This window comes from Dermacentor silvarum, chromosome 3 (genome assembly GCF_013339745.2).
Source record: "Dermacentor silvarum isolate Dsil-2018 chromosome 3, BIME_Dsil_1.4, whole genome shotgun sequence".
NCBI lineage: Eukaryota > Metazoa > Arthropoda > Arachnida > Ixodida > Ixodidae > Dermacentor > Dermacentor silvarum.
Window position 1 is genome coordinate 64,936,926 of NC_051156.1, and position 15,760 is coordinate 64,952,685.

General features: G+C 45.7%; 1 protein-coding gene across 1 annotated transcript in view; it reads right to left on the minus strand.

Moving 5' to 3' along the window:
* Window positions 1–12,006, minus strand: part of LOC125944249 (membrane metallo-endopeptidase-like 1) — a 28,214-nt gene extending 16,208 nt beyond the window's left edge. The window contains exon 1 of the mRNA XM_049664595.1: window positions 11,934–12,006. Within this exon, the coding sequence (XP_049520552.1) occupies window positions 11,934–12,006 (73 nt within the window). The remainder of the gene's footprint in view (window positions 1–11,933) is intronic.
* Between the last annotated feature and the right edge of the window lie 3,754 nt (window positions 12,007–15,760).

Genomic DNA, 15,760 nt, shown 5'->3' on the forward strand with positions numbered 1-15,760 from the left:
AGTCATGAGCATGACTGAGCAAAATGACAATGACTCAACGAAAAAGATTAACACTCAAAGACCACTGAAATGGGTTCGGATATGGATACTAAGTGAAGGAAACACTAAAGGATGGTGGTAGAAGTGATAGTCATGAGCATGACTCAGCAAAAATGACAATGACTCAACGAAAAAAAATTACCACTCAAAAACCACTGAAATGGGTTCAGACACATGTACTAAGTGAAGGAAACACTGAAGGATGGTGTTAGAAGCCATAGTCATGACCATAACTCAGCAAAAATGGCAATGACTCAGCGAAAAAGATTAACACTAAAAAACCAATGACAGGGGTTCGGATGTGGTACTAAGTGAAGGAAAAGTTGAAATGGTTGAAATCATAGTCATGAGCATGGCTATAGGCTTTTGCCTTAACAAGTCTTCTAGGCGTTGCTAAAGGGACTCCTCAGGGCTCATGATGTGAATGTAATGACATGCGTGTCATGTAGGTCATGAAAAAGCCGCCTACGTCTTGGTGCTCTCATGGTCGTTTCGTTAACTTGGTAGGCTCCCCGCACACTGCTTCGCATAACATCGATTCCCACAGGGCGTGGGATTAGTCGCGCAACTTTTGGATTCATACTACCGCTAGCTATTTAACCCCTAAGCAGGCAGGGTATCCAAGTGGGGCGCCTGATGAGAGTACTAACCTGGAGAACACAGCAACCAACCGAGCACCAATGCAACTGGTCCTCCTACCGAAGCTCCAAACCAAGACGAAGGTACAGCGTCAGCTCTTCCTCAGCAATGACAAAGTAATCACACACACGGGCCCCCATATTACGACCAGAACCGAGGACAAGTTCGAGTTGCCCGAAAAAAAAAAACGCACAAGCCGTTGAGCCTCGAGCAAGATCAAATAGAAAACAGCAAGACGAACCGCTCCCTAGAGAACAGTCAAAACCGTCAAAACTGTTGCTCCTCTCATCAGCGCGACCCCTGCGACGAGACAAAACACCACTGGCAAGGCAGAGCTCCGAACCATAGTCTCGAGAGCAGCATATCGACAGCATCAAGGCTTTCTAAGTTGCCCTTCAACAACAAAGAGGATACGAATGACAACAACCGCCACAAGAATGACTGATTTTCCATTGAGAAATACCGCTACGTGCATCCGCCCTGGTTCAGGTCGTCCCAGAACGAGTGCTATTGCATTGAGGACGTTACGACCCCAATCGGGTCACATGCGACTGCAACAACATCCCAGACCAAGCTCACCTTCATCGGCCAGCAGACCTACATCCCACCGACAATATCGGTAAGTCCACAACCGCCAGAAATGCCCGACTGCTCTAGGTTCGACGACTTCAGCCAAGGTTGAGCGAAGGCATGCAACTTTCCCGGCACTGTTAAAACCTGCCACTGATCGCCACGCCAATGGTCCACCCGATGCCTTCGGGGCGTCTCCATTGAAAACGAGAACGGCGACATGCTCATGAACCGGCCTGCTCATGATCCACATGTCCAAGAAGAAATGAAGGCAACCTCCTCCGGCGCCTTCTCCAGTCACTCAAACGCCATCGGATGATTCATGGGCTTTGATTTCAGCCTGGTGGGCCGCCAGCAGCAACTACCGTCGCCGCCGCCGCATGCTCGTCAGGCTGTTTCAGACGCAGACAGGCGACGAGCGTAGCTTCGAGTTCCGCCAACTGAACCGCCGCCAGCTCGAAAACTTGGTACGCACGAACAATTTTACAAGTTGGTAAAGAATTGTGACTTTACTCAGAAAAGATAAGCGAAAAATCACCAGATGTTAACTCCTGATTCAGCGCCTTCAGTTGTTGGAAGCCGATCTGAACATCTTTCGCGCTGCAGTATATTTACAGAAGGCGACATGGCACCGCTGTCATCATCAACCACCTTGTCCGTTTCTCGCGGGCGGTAACGTGTTGAGAACCGAAGAAGCGCGCCATCACCTAGGGATGGTCGATTAAATATTTTATTCGATGAATGATTATTCGTTCGTCGGTTTAGCCTATAATCGATTAATCGCTTGCGATGCGGGGCTTTTCGTCGATTAATCGATTAATCGACTTTTTTTTCGGGTGCTTTAAAAAGGCTGAAACACAGTTATCTACTCACGTAAGTACCCATTATAACGTTTGAAAGGTGGAACCAGGATAAGAAATACAAGGGTATAACCTTTGATGAAGAATAATGTTTTTTTAACTTCTTAAAGGCCAACTATAATTGCCACTAGGGACTAGTGAAGGAATAAACAATGTACAGGGTGTTCGTATTTAAGTTTTACGGAATTTTTCAAAATTCCCTGTGGCAGGTAGCATAACTCTCATCGTTGAGCTGGGTTATTCGAAGAGGCGGACATTAGTAGCACAAAAAATCGAAATACATATTTGACTAATTAACAAACATTGAGTAATGAACTTCTTAGTTAATTACTTTACGACACATATTACAATTTATGAATTGTAGCCGATGAGTTTGGAAGACACACTTAAAAGGAATTTACAGGATGACACCAGTTTCGAGATATTATTTTTCAAAGTGTGGGACGAAATACACGGGCGTTCCAGTTACTTTTGTTCTTCAATGCATTTTGGTAGAAATGTAAGTGGAACAACAGCGTTTCTTTACGGCGAGTTTGATGGTGCATATCTTCAAACTGGTGTCATTCTGGAAATTCAGTAAGTTCTTGATGAGGGCTAGTTGCTTCATAATTTGGAACTGGGATTTGAACAGCGCGAAGAAAACAAGGACACGAGGAAAGAAATACCTCAAACAAGTGCTTGTTTGTGGTATTTGTTTCTTCGTGTCCTTGTTTTCTTGGCGCTGTTCAAACCTCAGTTCCAAAATCTGGAAATTCATTCCAAGTGAATACGCCTGACAAGTGGATACGCCTGTTTTCTAATGTACCAGCAGGTGTTCCTCAAGGCTCAGTCCTCGGTCCACTTCTCTTTTACAGCGAAAGCTGTATATGGCTAGGCGAAACGAAAAACCGTTCGTCCCATGTTTCGATAAACGTCTCCATTGGCTGCGCCATCAGTTACGTCGTTCTCTACGTCGCACCCAAGCGCGCGCGCCATTGGCAGCTAGCGCCGTTAGTGACATTGTTAGCGAACGCGTTCCCGCCATTGCCACGTTGATGCTGCTCTGCCCGCAACGCCGCCTCCTCGGCTCGCCGTTGTCGCATGCGTTCGATATCTCGAGTTAGCTCGGTGTCGTGGTTAGCAGCATCCGCCCGCCATTGGCGCTTGCGTTCCACTACAAACACAAACATGTAGCCAATATTTGAGAAACGCTTCAATACAGCGTCGGGATTAACCACTGCTAAACACCGGGGCCGCACGTTTCAGCTTCGCTGGTTAACCATCTGTACGGAGTGCTTGGGCGGTGTTTTTTAAATCTATATTAACGATTTTCCGAACTGCGTTCTTTGTTCTTCCATAAAGCTATTCGCAGATGACTGTGTTCTCTACCGTAAAATTCCTAATACTTCCGATTCCCAAGAACTGCAGGACGACCTTAACCGCGTAACTGAGTGGTGTTCTAATTGGTGCATGCAACTAAATTCAAATAAATGCAAGGCCATGCGAATATCTCGTAACACTGTCATGCACACGTACTTTATTAATGGTGCACCTGTGACGTCAGTTACTTCTTACAAGTATCTCGGCCTTCACATATCAAATAACCTTTCTTAGCGTTCGCATATTGACTATGTTGCTAATAACGCTAACCGTATGGTTGATTACTCGCGCCGTAATTTTAGCTCTGCCCCTTCGTCCCTGAAGCTAACTCTTTACAAAACTTTAGTTCGCTCCAAATTGGAGTATGCTTCAGCCATTGGGGATCCGACTCAGTCTTCATTAGTTTCTACTCTAGAAAGTATTCAAAACCGTGGTGCACGCTTTGTCTTATCTAATTATTTTCGCTATGCAAGTATCTCATTCAATGAAATGAACTCTTAACTTACTTGATCTTTCGTCACGCCGCAAATGTTCCCGTCTTTCCCTTTTTCACAAAGTTTTTTATTTGAACCCCCTTTTAAAAGAAACCCGTCTTGCCCCTCCGTCTCATTATTCGTCTCGCACTGACCACAGCCTTAAAGTCGGGGTACCATTGTGCCACACAAACCGGTACAGTGACTCATTCACCCCTAGGACAAGCACGGACTGGAATCGCCTTACCGCATCAGCCGCACTCATCACCGACTCTACCAACTTCAAGACCGCTGTTCGAATGCATTTTGTTAATATTTTTGGTTTGTATTTTTGCTGCATTATTTTTTGTTTTTGACTCCACTCCTTTCTGTAACGCCTTCGGGCCTGGAAAGTACGTGCAATAAACAAATAAATAACTTCACCGGCTGCAATTGGTAAATTGCAATATGCGTCGTAAATTAATTAACTACAAAGTTAATTAGTAATTTTTATTAATTAGTTGAATATGTGTTTCGATTTCTGGTACTAATGTCCTCCTCATCAATGATAAGAATTATGCCACCTGCCACAGGCGATTTCTAAAAATTCCATAAAACTTAAAAATGAACACCCTGTATGTTGAAAATGGCACTTACTGAGGAGGGCGGGCGTAGAGGAAGAAGAAATTAGAACAGAGCATCGCAGCACGACTGACATCAAGTAGTAACGGCGCAACACGTGATCGCCACATCAGAGCGCGCGGTCGGTTTAATGCTGCCGGGTGCAGGGCAGCAGCGCAGCTGAACGGGTGCGCACCGATTTGGAACTACTGCGAACCAAACATTATCGGCCAATACGTCGTCTCTCAGGGTCACGTGCTGACCCTATACTACGAGGTAAACAGCAAAGAAAATGGCTTGTCGATGAGTTCGATTTCCAAGAGTTGCTGCCTCACGTAATGCTTCTCTCCTAGTTTATTTCTTCCTCCACGAGGGCGGCCTCTCGCCGGCCCCAGGCAGCCTGTGTGACGTGTGCGTAAAGCGGGGAAACGCTTGGCAATCTCGGCAGGACTCGGGGAAAACAGTTGACAGTCGCTCTCGGTCTTCGCAGCCGCGCTGTCGTGGCTCGTGCTCCGCATTCCATAATACGATTTCAAAATTTTTACGCCACTTTAGTCACTGTCTGGAAAACGATTATTCGAAGCGGTTTAATTGATTAAACCGATTAAATTAAAGGTAGACATCGATGACGATTAATCGTTTTGCGGCGTACTTTTCGTCGATTAATCGATTAATCGTTCATCGATATTGCCATCCCTACCATGACCACGCGCATGGGGACACGGAGTTCGAATAAAGCAGTGGCATCGATCAACTGTAACCGACGGATACGCAGTCACTTCGTTCTTGACAGTTACCAACTCAACATCTGAGGGGTTCCTTCTTCTAGCTCGGCCGCCGATAAGGCTGTCTGTCGTAGGTAGCATGTCCTAACTGCAATGGAGGTTCCGTAAGTGGTTTTGTATATATTCGGGATTGATGTCGTAGTGTGGGCAGCTTGCAGCTGTGACATTTTGCATTGAGTGACCTTGCACACCTTCGGAGACCACAAGAAAGCTTCACTAAACGTTGCGTCACAACCGCATCTAGTTTTGTCCCGCTGACACTACAAATGGGGTTCAGCATATCTACCTTTGAATGTACTACGGTGCAATTCACAGGCTTCCCTTTTTAGGCGTAAAACTTTAATTTTCATTGTCAGCTAGAAGAACAAGCGTTCCTACTTTTTTCAGCAAATTGTTGCCATGCTACGCGACTCGCGTGCCAAGAGTCTCAAAGCAGTGGTTTGCACGATTGAAGGTGATAAAGTTGTTATGCCGGATTCCTAGGCGGGCGCCCATGGACTACTGGTTAGAGATAGGGCAGTTATGTTGAGGGAACCGGGTTCAAAACCAATCGTCGAGCTTGTTTTTCAACAGAGTCATGGAGATAGCGATTAGACAGCAGCAGACCAAAGTTGGGCTTGTAGGCTAAGCCCCGTAATCTAGAACCTTACTCTGCTAAGCGCTCCACCTCGACACGGATGGATGGGCGGATTCTAAGAGCCACCCCTTTGAAACTGGGTGGGGGTTGGGCCACCAAGCTCGTTATTATTTTACCTAATGACCTACCTGTCTTTTAGAAACAAACCCCACAGAATTTTCAGAATTAAACTTCTGGAACCACTATTGGGAAATTTGTTCTTGTAAGCCTCCGTTGTTTGCGATCTCCCTACTTTTCTGCGACTAAACTTCCAACTCCCTCTTACTAATATCTATTGCGGACATGTTTACTTTCCCCCTACTATCGCTTTACCCAAGGGCTTCAAGGAGGCCAGAGGCGCCTAAACCGACCGCTAGGCAGATATATTTACATTGTAGTAAAACATGCTCCATCGTTTCCCTAGCTTTACCGCAGTAAGCAATGCTTCTTCTTCCTTGTTGTACCTTTATACCTCGCTTCATAAGTACGGATCCTTGATATCAGCGCAATCTGTCGACGGAAGGGGCAACTGCTACATGGACACTGTACAACATTTCTTGGTAAGCGTAATGTTTCCTTCCGTCCAGGGGTGGCTCTGTGGGCAACTGGAGTGCAAAAATATCTTCAAATCAAGGATCGTTTAAAAATGCAGGGCTAAGAATGCTAATCGCATTTTAAAAAAGAAGACATTTAGACGTTTTCTCTACCAGTGAACTTAATAATTTCCGCGACGGCATAGCTATATATGCAACAAAATGCTATTCGTTTTATTCCAAAAATTTATGGGATCTGAAGCAGAACTGCAGAAGCTGATGCAATTGAGAACAACAACAATTATGCAGCCGGCACCGATTGGACACGCTTCGACGGTTGATCTGATCGCACGTAACCACCACTCGTTAACCGCCTTGACTCCCATATACATGGAAGCACTTTGGAGCCGACCCATGCTTTTACTCGTCACTTCAACACAAATAATCCTTCCATAGATAATTCTTTCTCTATAGAACACACAATAACTATCATGCACGACAGATTCCCGGCGGTGCAGCCTTACACGAAGCACTGTTAGCCATATGAGGAGCATTCAACACCATTCCCGATGACATGAGAGACATTTGTGTGCAGAGTGTGCCGAATGACTATCGGATCCTTACGGACTCGTACGAAGCGGTGGCCGAACTAACGGTCCCAGCCACTGCAGATGCTGTGACTGACGGCACTAGGAAAATTTTGAAAATACAAGGCAACGGGACAAATGTCCAAATTCTATGAACACTGGGTCACAGTGGCACAGACGGATGAAACGCAGCCACCCAAACGGTCGCCGCGCAAGCGGGTGGGCTTGACTACACCCACAGCACCCCATGGGTCAACACCCTAGTTCCTAGCCAAACCCAGCGGACCAAAATATCTGCCTAAAGTTGCGGGCCGTAGGTTCTCCTAGCAGAGCACTAATGCATTACGTTAGCCCCCCCCCCCAATGAAAGCAGACATCAGATTTATTTTAAAGCTACGCCAGTGAACGCGTTAAACAACAAGGGTGGACTTACTCACCCGTGAGAGTGTTGCTGTAAACAATGTCATGAATAACGATGGACTTACACCACATATACTCGACAAACAGCTCCAAGCCCAGACAAACTGCGACTGCCAACATCTGCACCCAATGCACACATGCCAGGAGTGATGCAGAACAGATTTACACCACCTCCATTTGGAGCTGCGCAGTTTTCTCACAAGCAAGGTCTAAGAACCACCATTTTCTACACAGTGGCTTTAAAACCTAAACAAACGTAATACAATCTAACCCTGAAGCACAGAAAGCCATCACGACATACTGTAGTCAAAGTGGCCTGCTTCGAGTGGTGTAGAAGTCAAGCGAGCCATGCGAGAGTGGCCGAATTCAACGTGCACCGAGGAATGAGTACGAGGCTACACATAAGCTGCAAGAACAAAGACTGAGATGAAGATAGACTTCACCCGACAATCCCCTAACGAAGGCCCTTTCTCAACTAATCGCTAACAGCAGCTGACAGCCACCCCTTTCCTTGAAATAAAGGCTTTATTCATTCATTCATCTATCGAAGAAGAACAACAGTTCTGAAATCATTCAAGGCCGTGTGGTTTATGGTGTGCTCCCATAGTGTTTACATTATAGCTTTCCAAGCCGTTTGAAATGTTACAATGGTTTCAGAAAAACTTGCTGTTTCGCCCATAATGCGAAGCAATGACGTGGTAGCTGGCATATTTCTTGCCGTGTCAATTGGAGTAAGCATTCGTAGAGGCGTGCCAGCGTTCTCGAAACAAAGAAAACGTGATTCAGTTACCGCCTCTAGTTCGAGCCATCGTTGTTTGTGGATGTGCACGGCGCTCGCCAGTAATGTTTGAGGCAGTGGTAAGAAGGGGTCTTTCGCTTCTTACCACTACCTTTCATCACATTCCTTTCACTTTGGCGCCGATTTATTGATTAGCCGTAGTGCGTGGCGTAAGAAAACAATTCTAGCGAGCTCTCTGTAGAGCCAAGCGCGAAATTCTCCCTGTGCAGTATTCTTTGACGCAGCATATAGGCAGAATGGTTGAGACAGAATCCCCAACTTACAATCCACGATTCCCGAGTTTGAATCTTCGCGAGGAGTGGGGACTTCTTTCTTCTGAAAGTTATGACAATGTGATTTATGCGACGGAGACCAGCAGTGGCGGCAGATATAAAAATGTCTAAAAGAGTGACCCTGCAAGGGCTACCGCTGTAACACCCTCCTTTTGCTCGGTATTAGACGCGAGGACCACACCGCAACACAGCGTGTCGTCAGCGCCTGCATGACGTGTAATGTTGGATCACGTGCCGGAGCGTCCACTTCAGTGCCGTCGTTTTGCGTCGTACTGCTGCGAAATATAGGTTGGTTACAGTAGTTTTACGCAACAGCGTTTGTTCTTCGTTTCGCGTCTCATATTGGGTGCTTGTCCGTTCCGATTGTGGCCAAATTTCGTTCTATTTACTGTCGCTGAAATAGAGAGCACGGTAACATTCACAGCAGATTGACGGTCGTTAAATCGGATGGAAAATTTTAAACCGCGCATATACTGTATGTATGTACGAACTAAGCAGCTCCGTTTGCAAGCGTGAAGCAGTGGATTGCGTGAAACCGAGATATACGCGATTAAATGCAGTCAGACATGCGCGTGGCACAGCAACACATATCACAAATATACGGTCTTTAGTTGGTTTTAATATGTGAGGAAACCTGGTCCTACATGTTGGATACTTACTTGTACGCTTTATTATTATTATTGTTTTTTTTTTACTTTCTCGGCGACAACGGACGCACACGACTGTACCGCATCGTTCGTTTCAGCCAGATCGTCATTTTGAGTGGTCTGCCTGCTATTAAATGGTGCTCCATTATCTACATAACTTTATGCTGAACGTATCTTTCACGCATACCTTACCAGCAATATCGTTGGTGAATAAATGTCGGTAGCAGCCTTCGTCAGTTTTATAGCTGGTACAATGCAAGGATTTCGGGATCAGTGCGTGCCTTTGTTAATTTGTTGCATAAGAAGCGTAATCCGCCGTGTAGTCGTGTCTAGTTCGCATGCGCCCCAGTGCAACATAACAAAGATGGTGCAACTTGATGTACTTTCCCGTTTGAACGCAGCAGACGCCCGAACAAAACAAAAAAGCCGGCAGATCCCACGCTCTATGGGAATCGATGTTATGTGAAGCAGAGTGCGGGGAGCCTACCAAGTTGAACATGGAAGCAGCAGCTTTTTACGCCCGAACATTTCTGCCGTCGGCGTCGCCGTCGCCGTCGCCGTGAGGTTCCGTAACGTCAATGGGGATGAAAAAAAAGCCGGCTTGAGGGAGACGGCTCCCACTGTATGTGCTGAAAGAGCGCGAGGGGCGCGCGCTACGGGGAATGAACGCACGGGGAACAAACGCGCGTTCTGCGCCGTGCTCCCTTAAGGGCTGCAGATAGGCGTCTCTTCCTCCTTTACAATCACCATTATAGAGCAAACGAGTCCGACGCGCGAAGCAGTTTAGTGCGGGGAGCCTACCAAGTTGAGCGAACGCGGACAAAACGCCGACGGCGTCGAAGTTCTGCGTGTTGCCGGTGCTGCTGCATCCAAGTTTATACAGCTGACCATGTATAGCTCTCTACAAAGCACCAAGACGTAGGCGGCTTTTTCATGACCTACATGACGCGCATGTCATGACATTCACTTCATGAGTCCTCAGGAGTCCCTTCAACGCCTAGGAGACCTTAAAGCGAAAACCTTAGCTATGCTCATGAATATGACTTCAACCACTGACCTTTATCCTTTTCCTTCACTTAGTACTGACGTCGGAACCCATTTGAGTGGTCTTTGAGTGTTAATCTTTTTTTGCTGAGTCATTGTCATTTTTGTTGAGTAATGCTCATTACTATGACCTCTAGCATCATCCTTCAGTGTTGCCTTCCCTTACTACCCACGTCAGAACCCATTTGAGTGGTTCATGAGTGTTGATCTTCTTTTGCTGAGTCATTGTCATTTTTGTTGAGTAATGCTCATTACTATGACCTCTAGCATCATCCTTCAGTGTTGCTTTCACTTACTACTCACGTCAGAACCCATTTGAGTGGTTCATGAGTGTTAATATCTTTTTGCTGAGTCATTGTCATTTTTGTTGAGTAATGCTCATTACTACGACGTCTAGCATCATCCTTCTGTGTTGCCTTCACTTACTACCCACGTCAGAATCCATTTGAGTGGTTCATGAGTGTTAATCTTTTTTTGCTGAGTCATTGTCCTTTTTTGCTGAGTAATGCTCATGACTACGACTTCTATCATTATCATTTAGGGCTGCCTTCACTTAGTACCCACGTCAGAACTCCTTTGAGTGGCTTTTGGGTGTTAATCTTCTTTCGCTGAGTCATTGTCATTTTTGCTGAGTCATGCTGATGACTAGGACTTCTATGATTATCCTTTAGTGTTTCCTTCACTGAATACCCACGTCAGAACCCATTTGAGTGGTTTTTGAGTTTTAATGTTTTTTTCGATGGGTCATTGTCATTTTAGGCGGCTGTTTTATGATCTACATACACGCATGTCATAACATTCATGTCACGACCTATCATTTATACTATGCCAGTTTTGGTAACTACCAAGTTAACGAAACGACCATGAGAGCACCAAGACGTAGGCAGCTGTTTCATGACCTACATGACACACATGTCATGGTATTCATGTCACGACAAATCGTGAGTGGTCATGTGTTGGTTTTGTACTGGAAAAGTTACTAAATATATCTCGTTTGTATTATGTAGTAGTCGACGCCGGATTTACTATCGCTGATGACGAAAAAACACGTCAAATACATTTTCATATTTGCTTTTTTCACAACAGTAAACGCCACCACCAACTGTAAACTAGCCGAGTCTGGAACGGTTAGTATCTTGGGCAACAAGTTAACTTGCTCTTCACCAAATTCCGAGAAGGAATCTTTAATCCGTATAAGAGCGAAAATTTGGGCGAGTTTGTGAGAATTCCTACTGGGGGAGTTTAATCCCCCCGAGCTGAAAAAAAAAACAAAGAAAGAAAACAATGACCCACTTAATTTTCCATAGACCATGTCTTGTCGCTGCATTGCAAGTGAGCAATCCCACCAAAGCACAAGCAAACCCTTGCCTTGGCTGGATATATTCCGCGGCGATCGTAATTAACAGCATTTAGAAGGCCCCGAGCAACTTCGTTTTGGTCCTAATAAGGCGGTCAACGCAATACAACAACAAAGGGCAGCGTTTTATGAACAATCAAGACAAAATAAATCTCGTGATTGCGAAATAAAATCGCCGCGGCGAAGCAATGTCACGTGATACAACTTTTGCACAAGAACGAGTGCAGCGCCGACGCTTCCACTGGTGGCCCTCGCGCCCAATGGGGAAGTAGTGCTTACGCTAAGTGATATACAAGATCCGAGCGTGTTCACTATAGAAAAAGTACTACTGACGCCTTAGCCCCGTACTGAGGGTCGTCGTCATGGTGTCGTGGTCAAGCCGCTTCCTCGTGCTCTCATCACTCATAGCCGTTTGGTCGAAGAGAACGTTGCCTACCATCATTTCATCGCTTGAGCTGCACCACCGCTATAGCACTGAGTGCGTACTTTAGAAAGTCAAATTCGCCTGAACGACCAGTGGCTGTACTAACCTTTTCGCTAATCTTACTGACCTGATTCCGCCAAGGGTGTCGTGAAATGCGCCAAACCACGAAGCGTATATGAAACCGTCTTGTCTGCTGCTCCCGCGTGACTGGCCAGCTCGTTCACGACTGGAAGGATCAAAATAGAAGGAAATTGTATTTAAATATGCTGAAAAATACCAACGTCAAAATAACGTTGAGGCAAGGTTGCTATATAGAAGGAGCGATTTATTTGAGGTTTCAAGCAAGTGCAAGGCAGTAGTAAGAATGGGCTTCAGAACAATAGCATCCATTTGTACATCTCGTACAGAACGTGCTGGTGCGATTCGAATAATCTCGAAAGGCAACGCTACGGAAAATGAATCAAATTTACTCCGTACGTGCTAGGAGTTTTCTCATGATTTCGCTGATAATCGGTCTCATTGATAATCGGCTCTTAAAGGCACTAAAATGACCCGTGATGGCCTCTCGCGCGATATACCTAAAAATGCGGGAGGCTGTGCATGCCGTTAGACATTACTGCGTGCCAGCTGTAGCTCTGAACACAACCGACTCGCACAAGGATGCACCGCGCGAGCTTCGCGCGCAGAGCTACATGCATGCTGAGGCCTGTAGGCCCGAGTATATACAGGGTGTTTCAGCGAACACTTTCAAAATTTATTTAAGGTTGCCTGTGGCAGATAGCCCAATTCTAGTTAATGAGCTGGTCTACTCGAAGAGGCGGACATTACTTGCACAAAAATTGGAATGCATTATCGACTAATCAACAAAAATTCACTAATTCAGTTTTTAACTAATTACCTGATGGCCCATATTGCAATTTACAAATTGTAGCCGTAAATTTCGCTAGGCGGATCCACTCGGGATTAATTCTCAGGATGACACCAGTTTCTAGATATTAATTCCCAAACTTTGCAGAGAAATGCATTCGCGTTCCAGTTAATTTTTTTTGTTTCAATCCATAAAGTGACGTTCTGTTATGAAACTAACTGAAACGCCCATGCATTTCTCCGCAAAGTTCAGGAATTAACATCTCGAAACTGGTATCAACCCGAGAATTCTTTCTAAGTAAATCCGCCTCTTCGAGTAGACCAGCTCACGAACTAGAATTGTGCTATTTGCCACAGGCAACCTTCAAGAATTTTCTAGAGTGTTCGCTGAAACACCCTGTATTATCTGTAGTTCTTAATTGAATTAAAGACACAATAAATAAATGATATATGTATATGTATATACATACATATATATTTAGGTATATACATATGTGTGCTACTGAAACACGGCGTCGTAACTTTCATTTTGTGCCAATGAGCGAGCACAAAGGTATTGTTGTTTAAGTTATTGCTTTTTTGGTCAGTTCGTTTTTATATAAATCTTGGTATACCTCCTGCACGCGTGCATGAAATATAGCATGCATATTGCACAGGACAGATTTATAGATATTTTTGACCCGATGGTCGTTGCAGCGGGTTCAACATGCGGTGAATAAAAATGAGAGATATGCATATCAGGCATTGAATATAACCACATGTTTACAAGCCTCAATCACAGAAAAATATAAATGTGAAACAGCAAGAGTACTGAGAATATAACAATAAAATAAAATGGGAGATCACGGATTACAGGGCAGTCGCGTATGCACCGAGTAAAAGAGGGTAAGTCACAAAGCAAACAAATAAATAAAACCCGCCAATACACGCACACGTATATATACACTTTTGTTTTAATTTCAACTTCGCATGCGATCTCAACGTTTTCACCACGCTACCGCGTTAGGATAATTGCGAATGAGACAATGACATCTGGAAGCAGCCGAGCGATGTTGCTGCGAAGAAAATCCCCGTGTCGCCATTTCCTGTGCACGAATAGGTTCACTTGCCATAGGAAAGTGGGCAGCTATTTTCTGGGTAACCCGGCAGGCAAACCAAAAGACCGACCGGCTCACCTCGGTTGTCCAGTGAGATCGCATTCCTGTACATCTCCTTCAGCTCTGTCCTGTCATCTGTGTAGAGGCTCAGGTAGGACAGGTAGAGCTCTTGCTTAGCCCTCTGTCCTACCTGCTGCTCTCTCTTCTCCCGCAGGTCCAGCCAACTCTCGTCGCTCTTGCTCACCACAAACTACGAGGAACACACGGGAGAGGGAGCATGCGCTTATCAGTACCAGTATGGCGTGATTGCTCATGCATTGCGCTTTGATCAGCTGCGCTATATTTTAATGCTAAGCTGCCTCTGCATCTTCCCAATACATTTATGGGTACTGGCTGCTGCTGCTTTGCCGAATACACAACTTGGACCACTGGACAGGTGTCTCAATAGACAACTTGGGTCGCTGAATGTGTTATATTGAGTGTGTGACACGGGGCATATGAGCATTCTTGGCCACTCCCCCAGAATGCGCCTCTGGGTGCCAGAATAGAAAGGCAGGCCAGGAGGCAAGTAGTGACGAACTCAGCAACAGAAAATTGACTATACATAAATGCAAAAGAAGGCAACGGAAACAACCGAGAGGGAAGACCGAAATAAATTGAATAAAATGGCGCTAGACCGTGCACTAAGCGAGGAGAAATTGAGCTGCATAGAACCAAAGAGGACACGTTAAGGCATTTCAGTAAACATTGAGTAAAGCTTCGTTGATTATCAACTCCCATATATGAACGCGAAAGCGTTAAAAGGAACCGCGTAGCAGAAAATCCGGCGTCGGCGTCGGTCTCGGCGTTGGCGTAAGCATCGACGTCTGGCGGAAATAATCATGCCGAACCACATCATCTCGAACAAACCCGACCGGACGGGCCCTTCGCGTGGCGCAAGGCGTTAGTGAACAAAAATAGAATTTCTCAAAGTAAAATCCGCCAGAGAAATCGTAAAGTACGACTTACCCACAACGTATACAGACGCGACAGCGTGGGATTGCAATTTGAATATACGAGAAAAAAGCCTGATAAGCAGCGAGGGAGCTTTGAACGCTATTGCGTTCCACTCTTAAAGGCGAAGCTTAAGCGTCCTCCAGTTCTGATGGTATTTCGCTGTACTTTGGTTCTAGGCAACATTTAGGGGAATGTTGAAAACCTAGCTTTCCTAATTTTTTAATCGAGCCCCATGTCGCAGAAAATACGGTGTCGGAGTCAGCGGCGTCCAATAACGCTATCGCGTTCCACCCTTAAAGGCGAAGCTTAAGCGTATTCCAAGTTTTTATTGCGATAGCAATTGTATGGACACTCAAAGAGGATTTCTGCCGTTGGCGTGGCTGTCGCCGTGAGGTTCTGTATGACGTCAACGGCGATGAAATCGTCGCCGCGCGCCGGACGCTGTATGTGCCGCGCTTTCACGGGGAGCGACCGCACGGCGGAGAACAAACGCGCGTTCTGCGCCGTGCTCCCTGAAGGGCTGCAGAATTAAGTGTCTCTTTCCTCCTTTACACTCACCATATATATATAGAGCAAACGCGACTTCTTTCATCGCGCGAGAGGCTGTGGGGGGACGGGAGGAAGGGAGGGGAGGCGACGTTTAGCTGCGGCACCAATGCGCATTTATATAAAAAGTTGTCGCAGTTTCACCTGAAAGGTGAAGCATCAATTGCGATAGCAAATTTGTAGAGAGCTATACGGAGTAATGATATTAGCTTTATCAGCTGTATAAACTT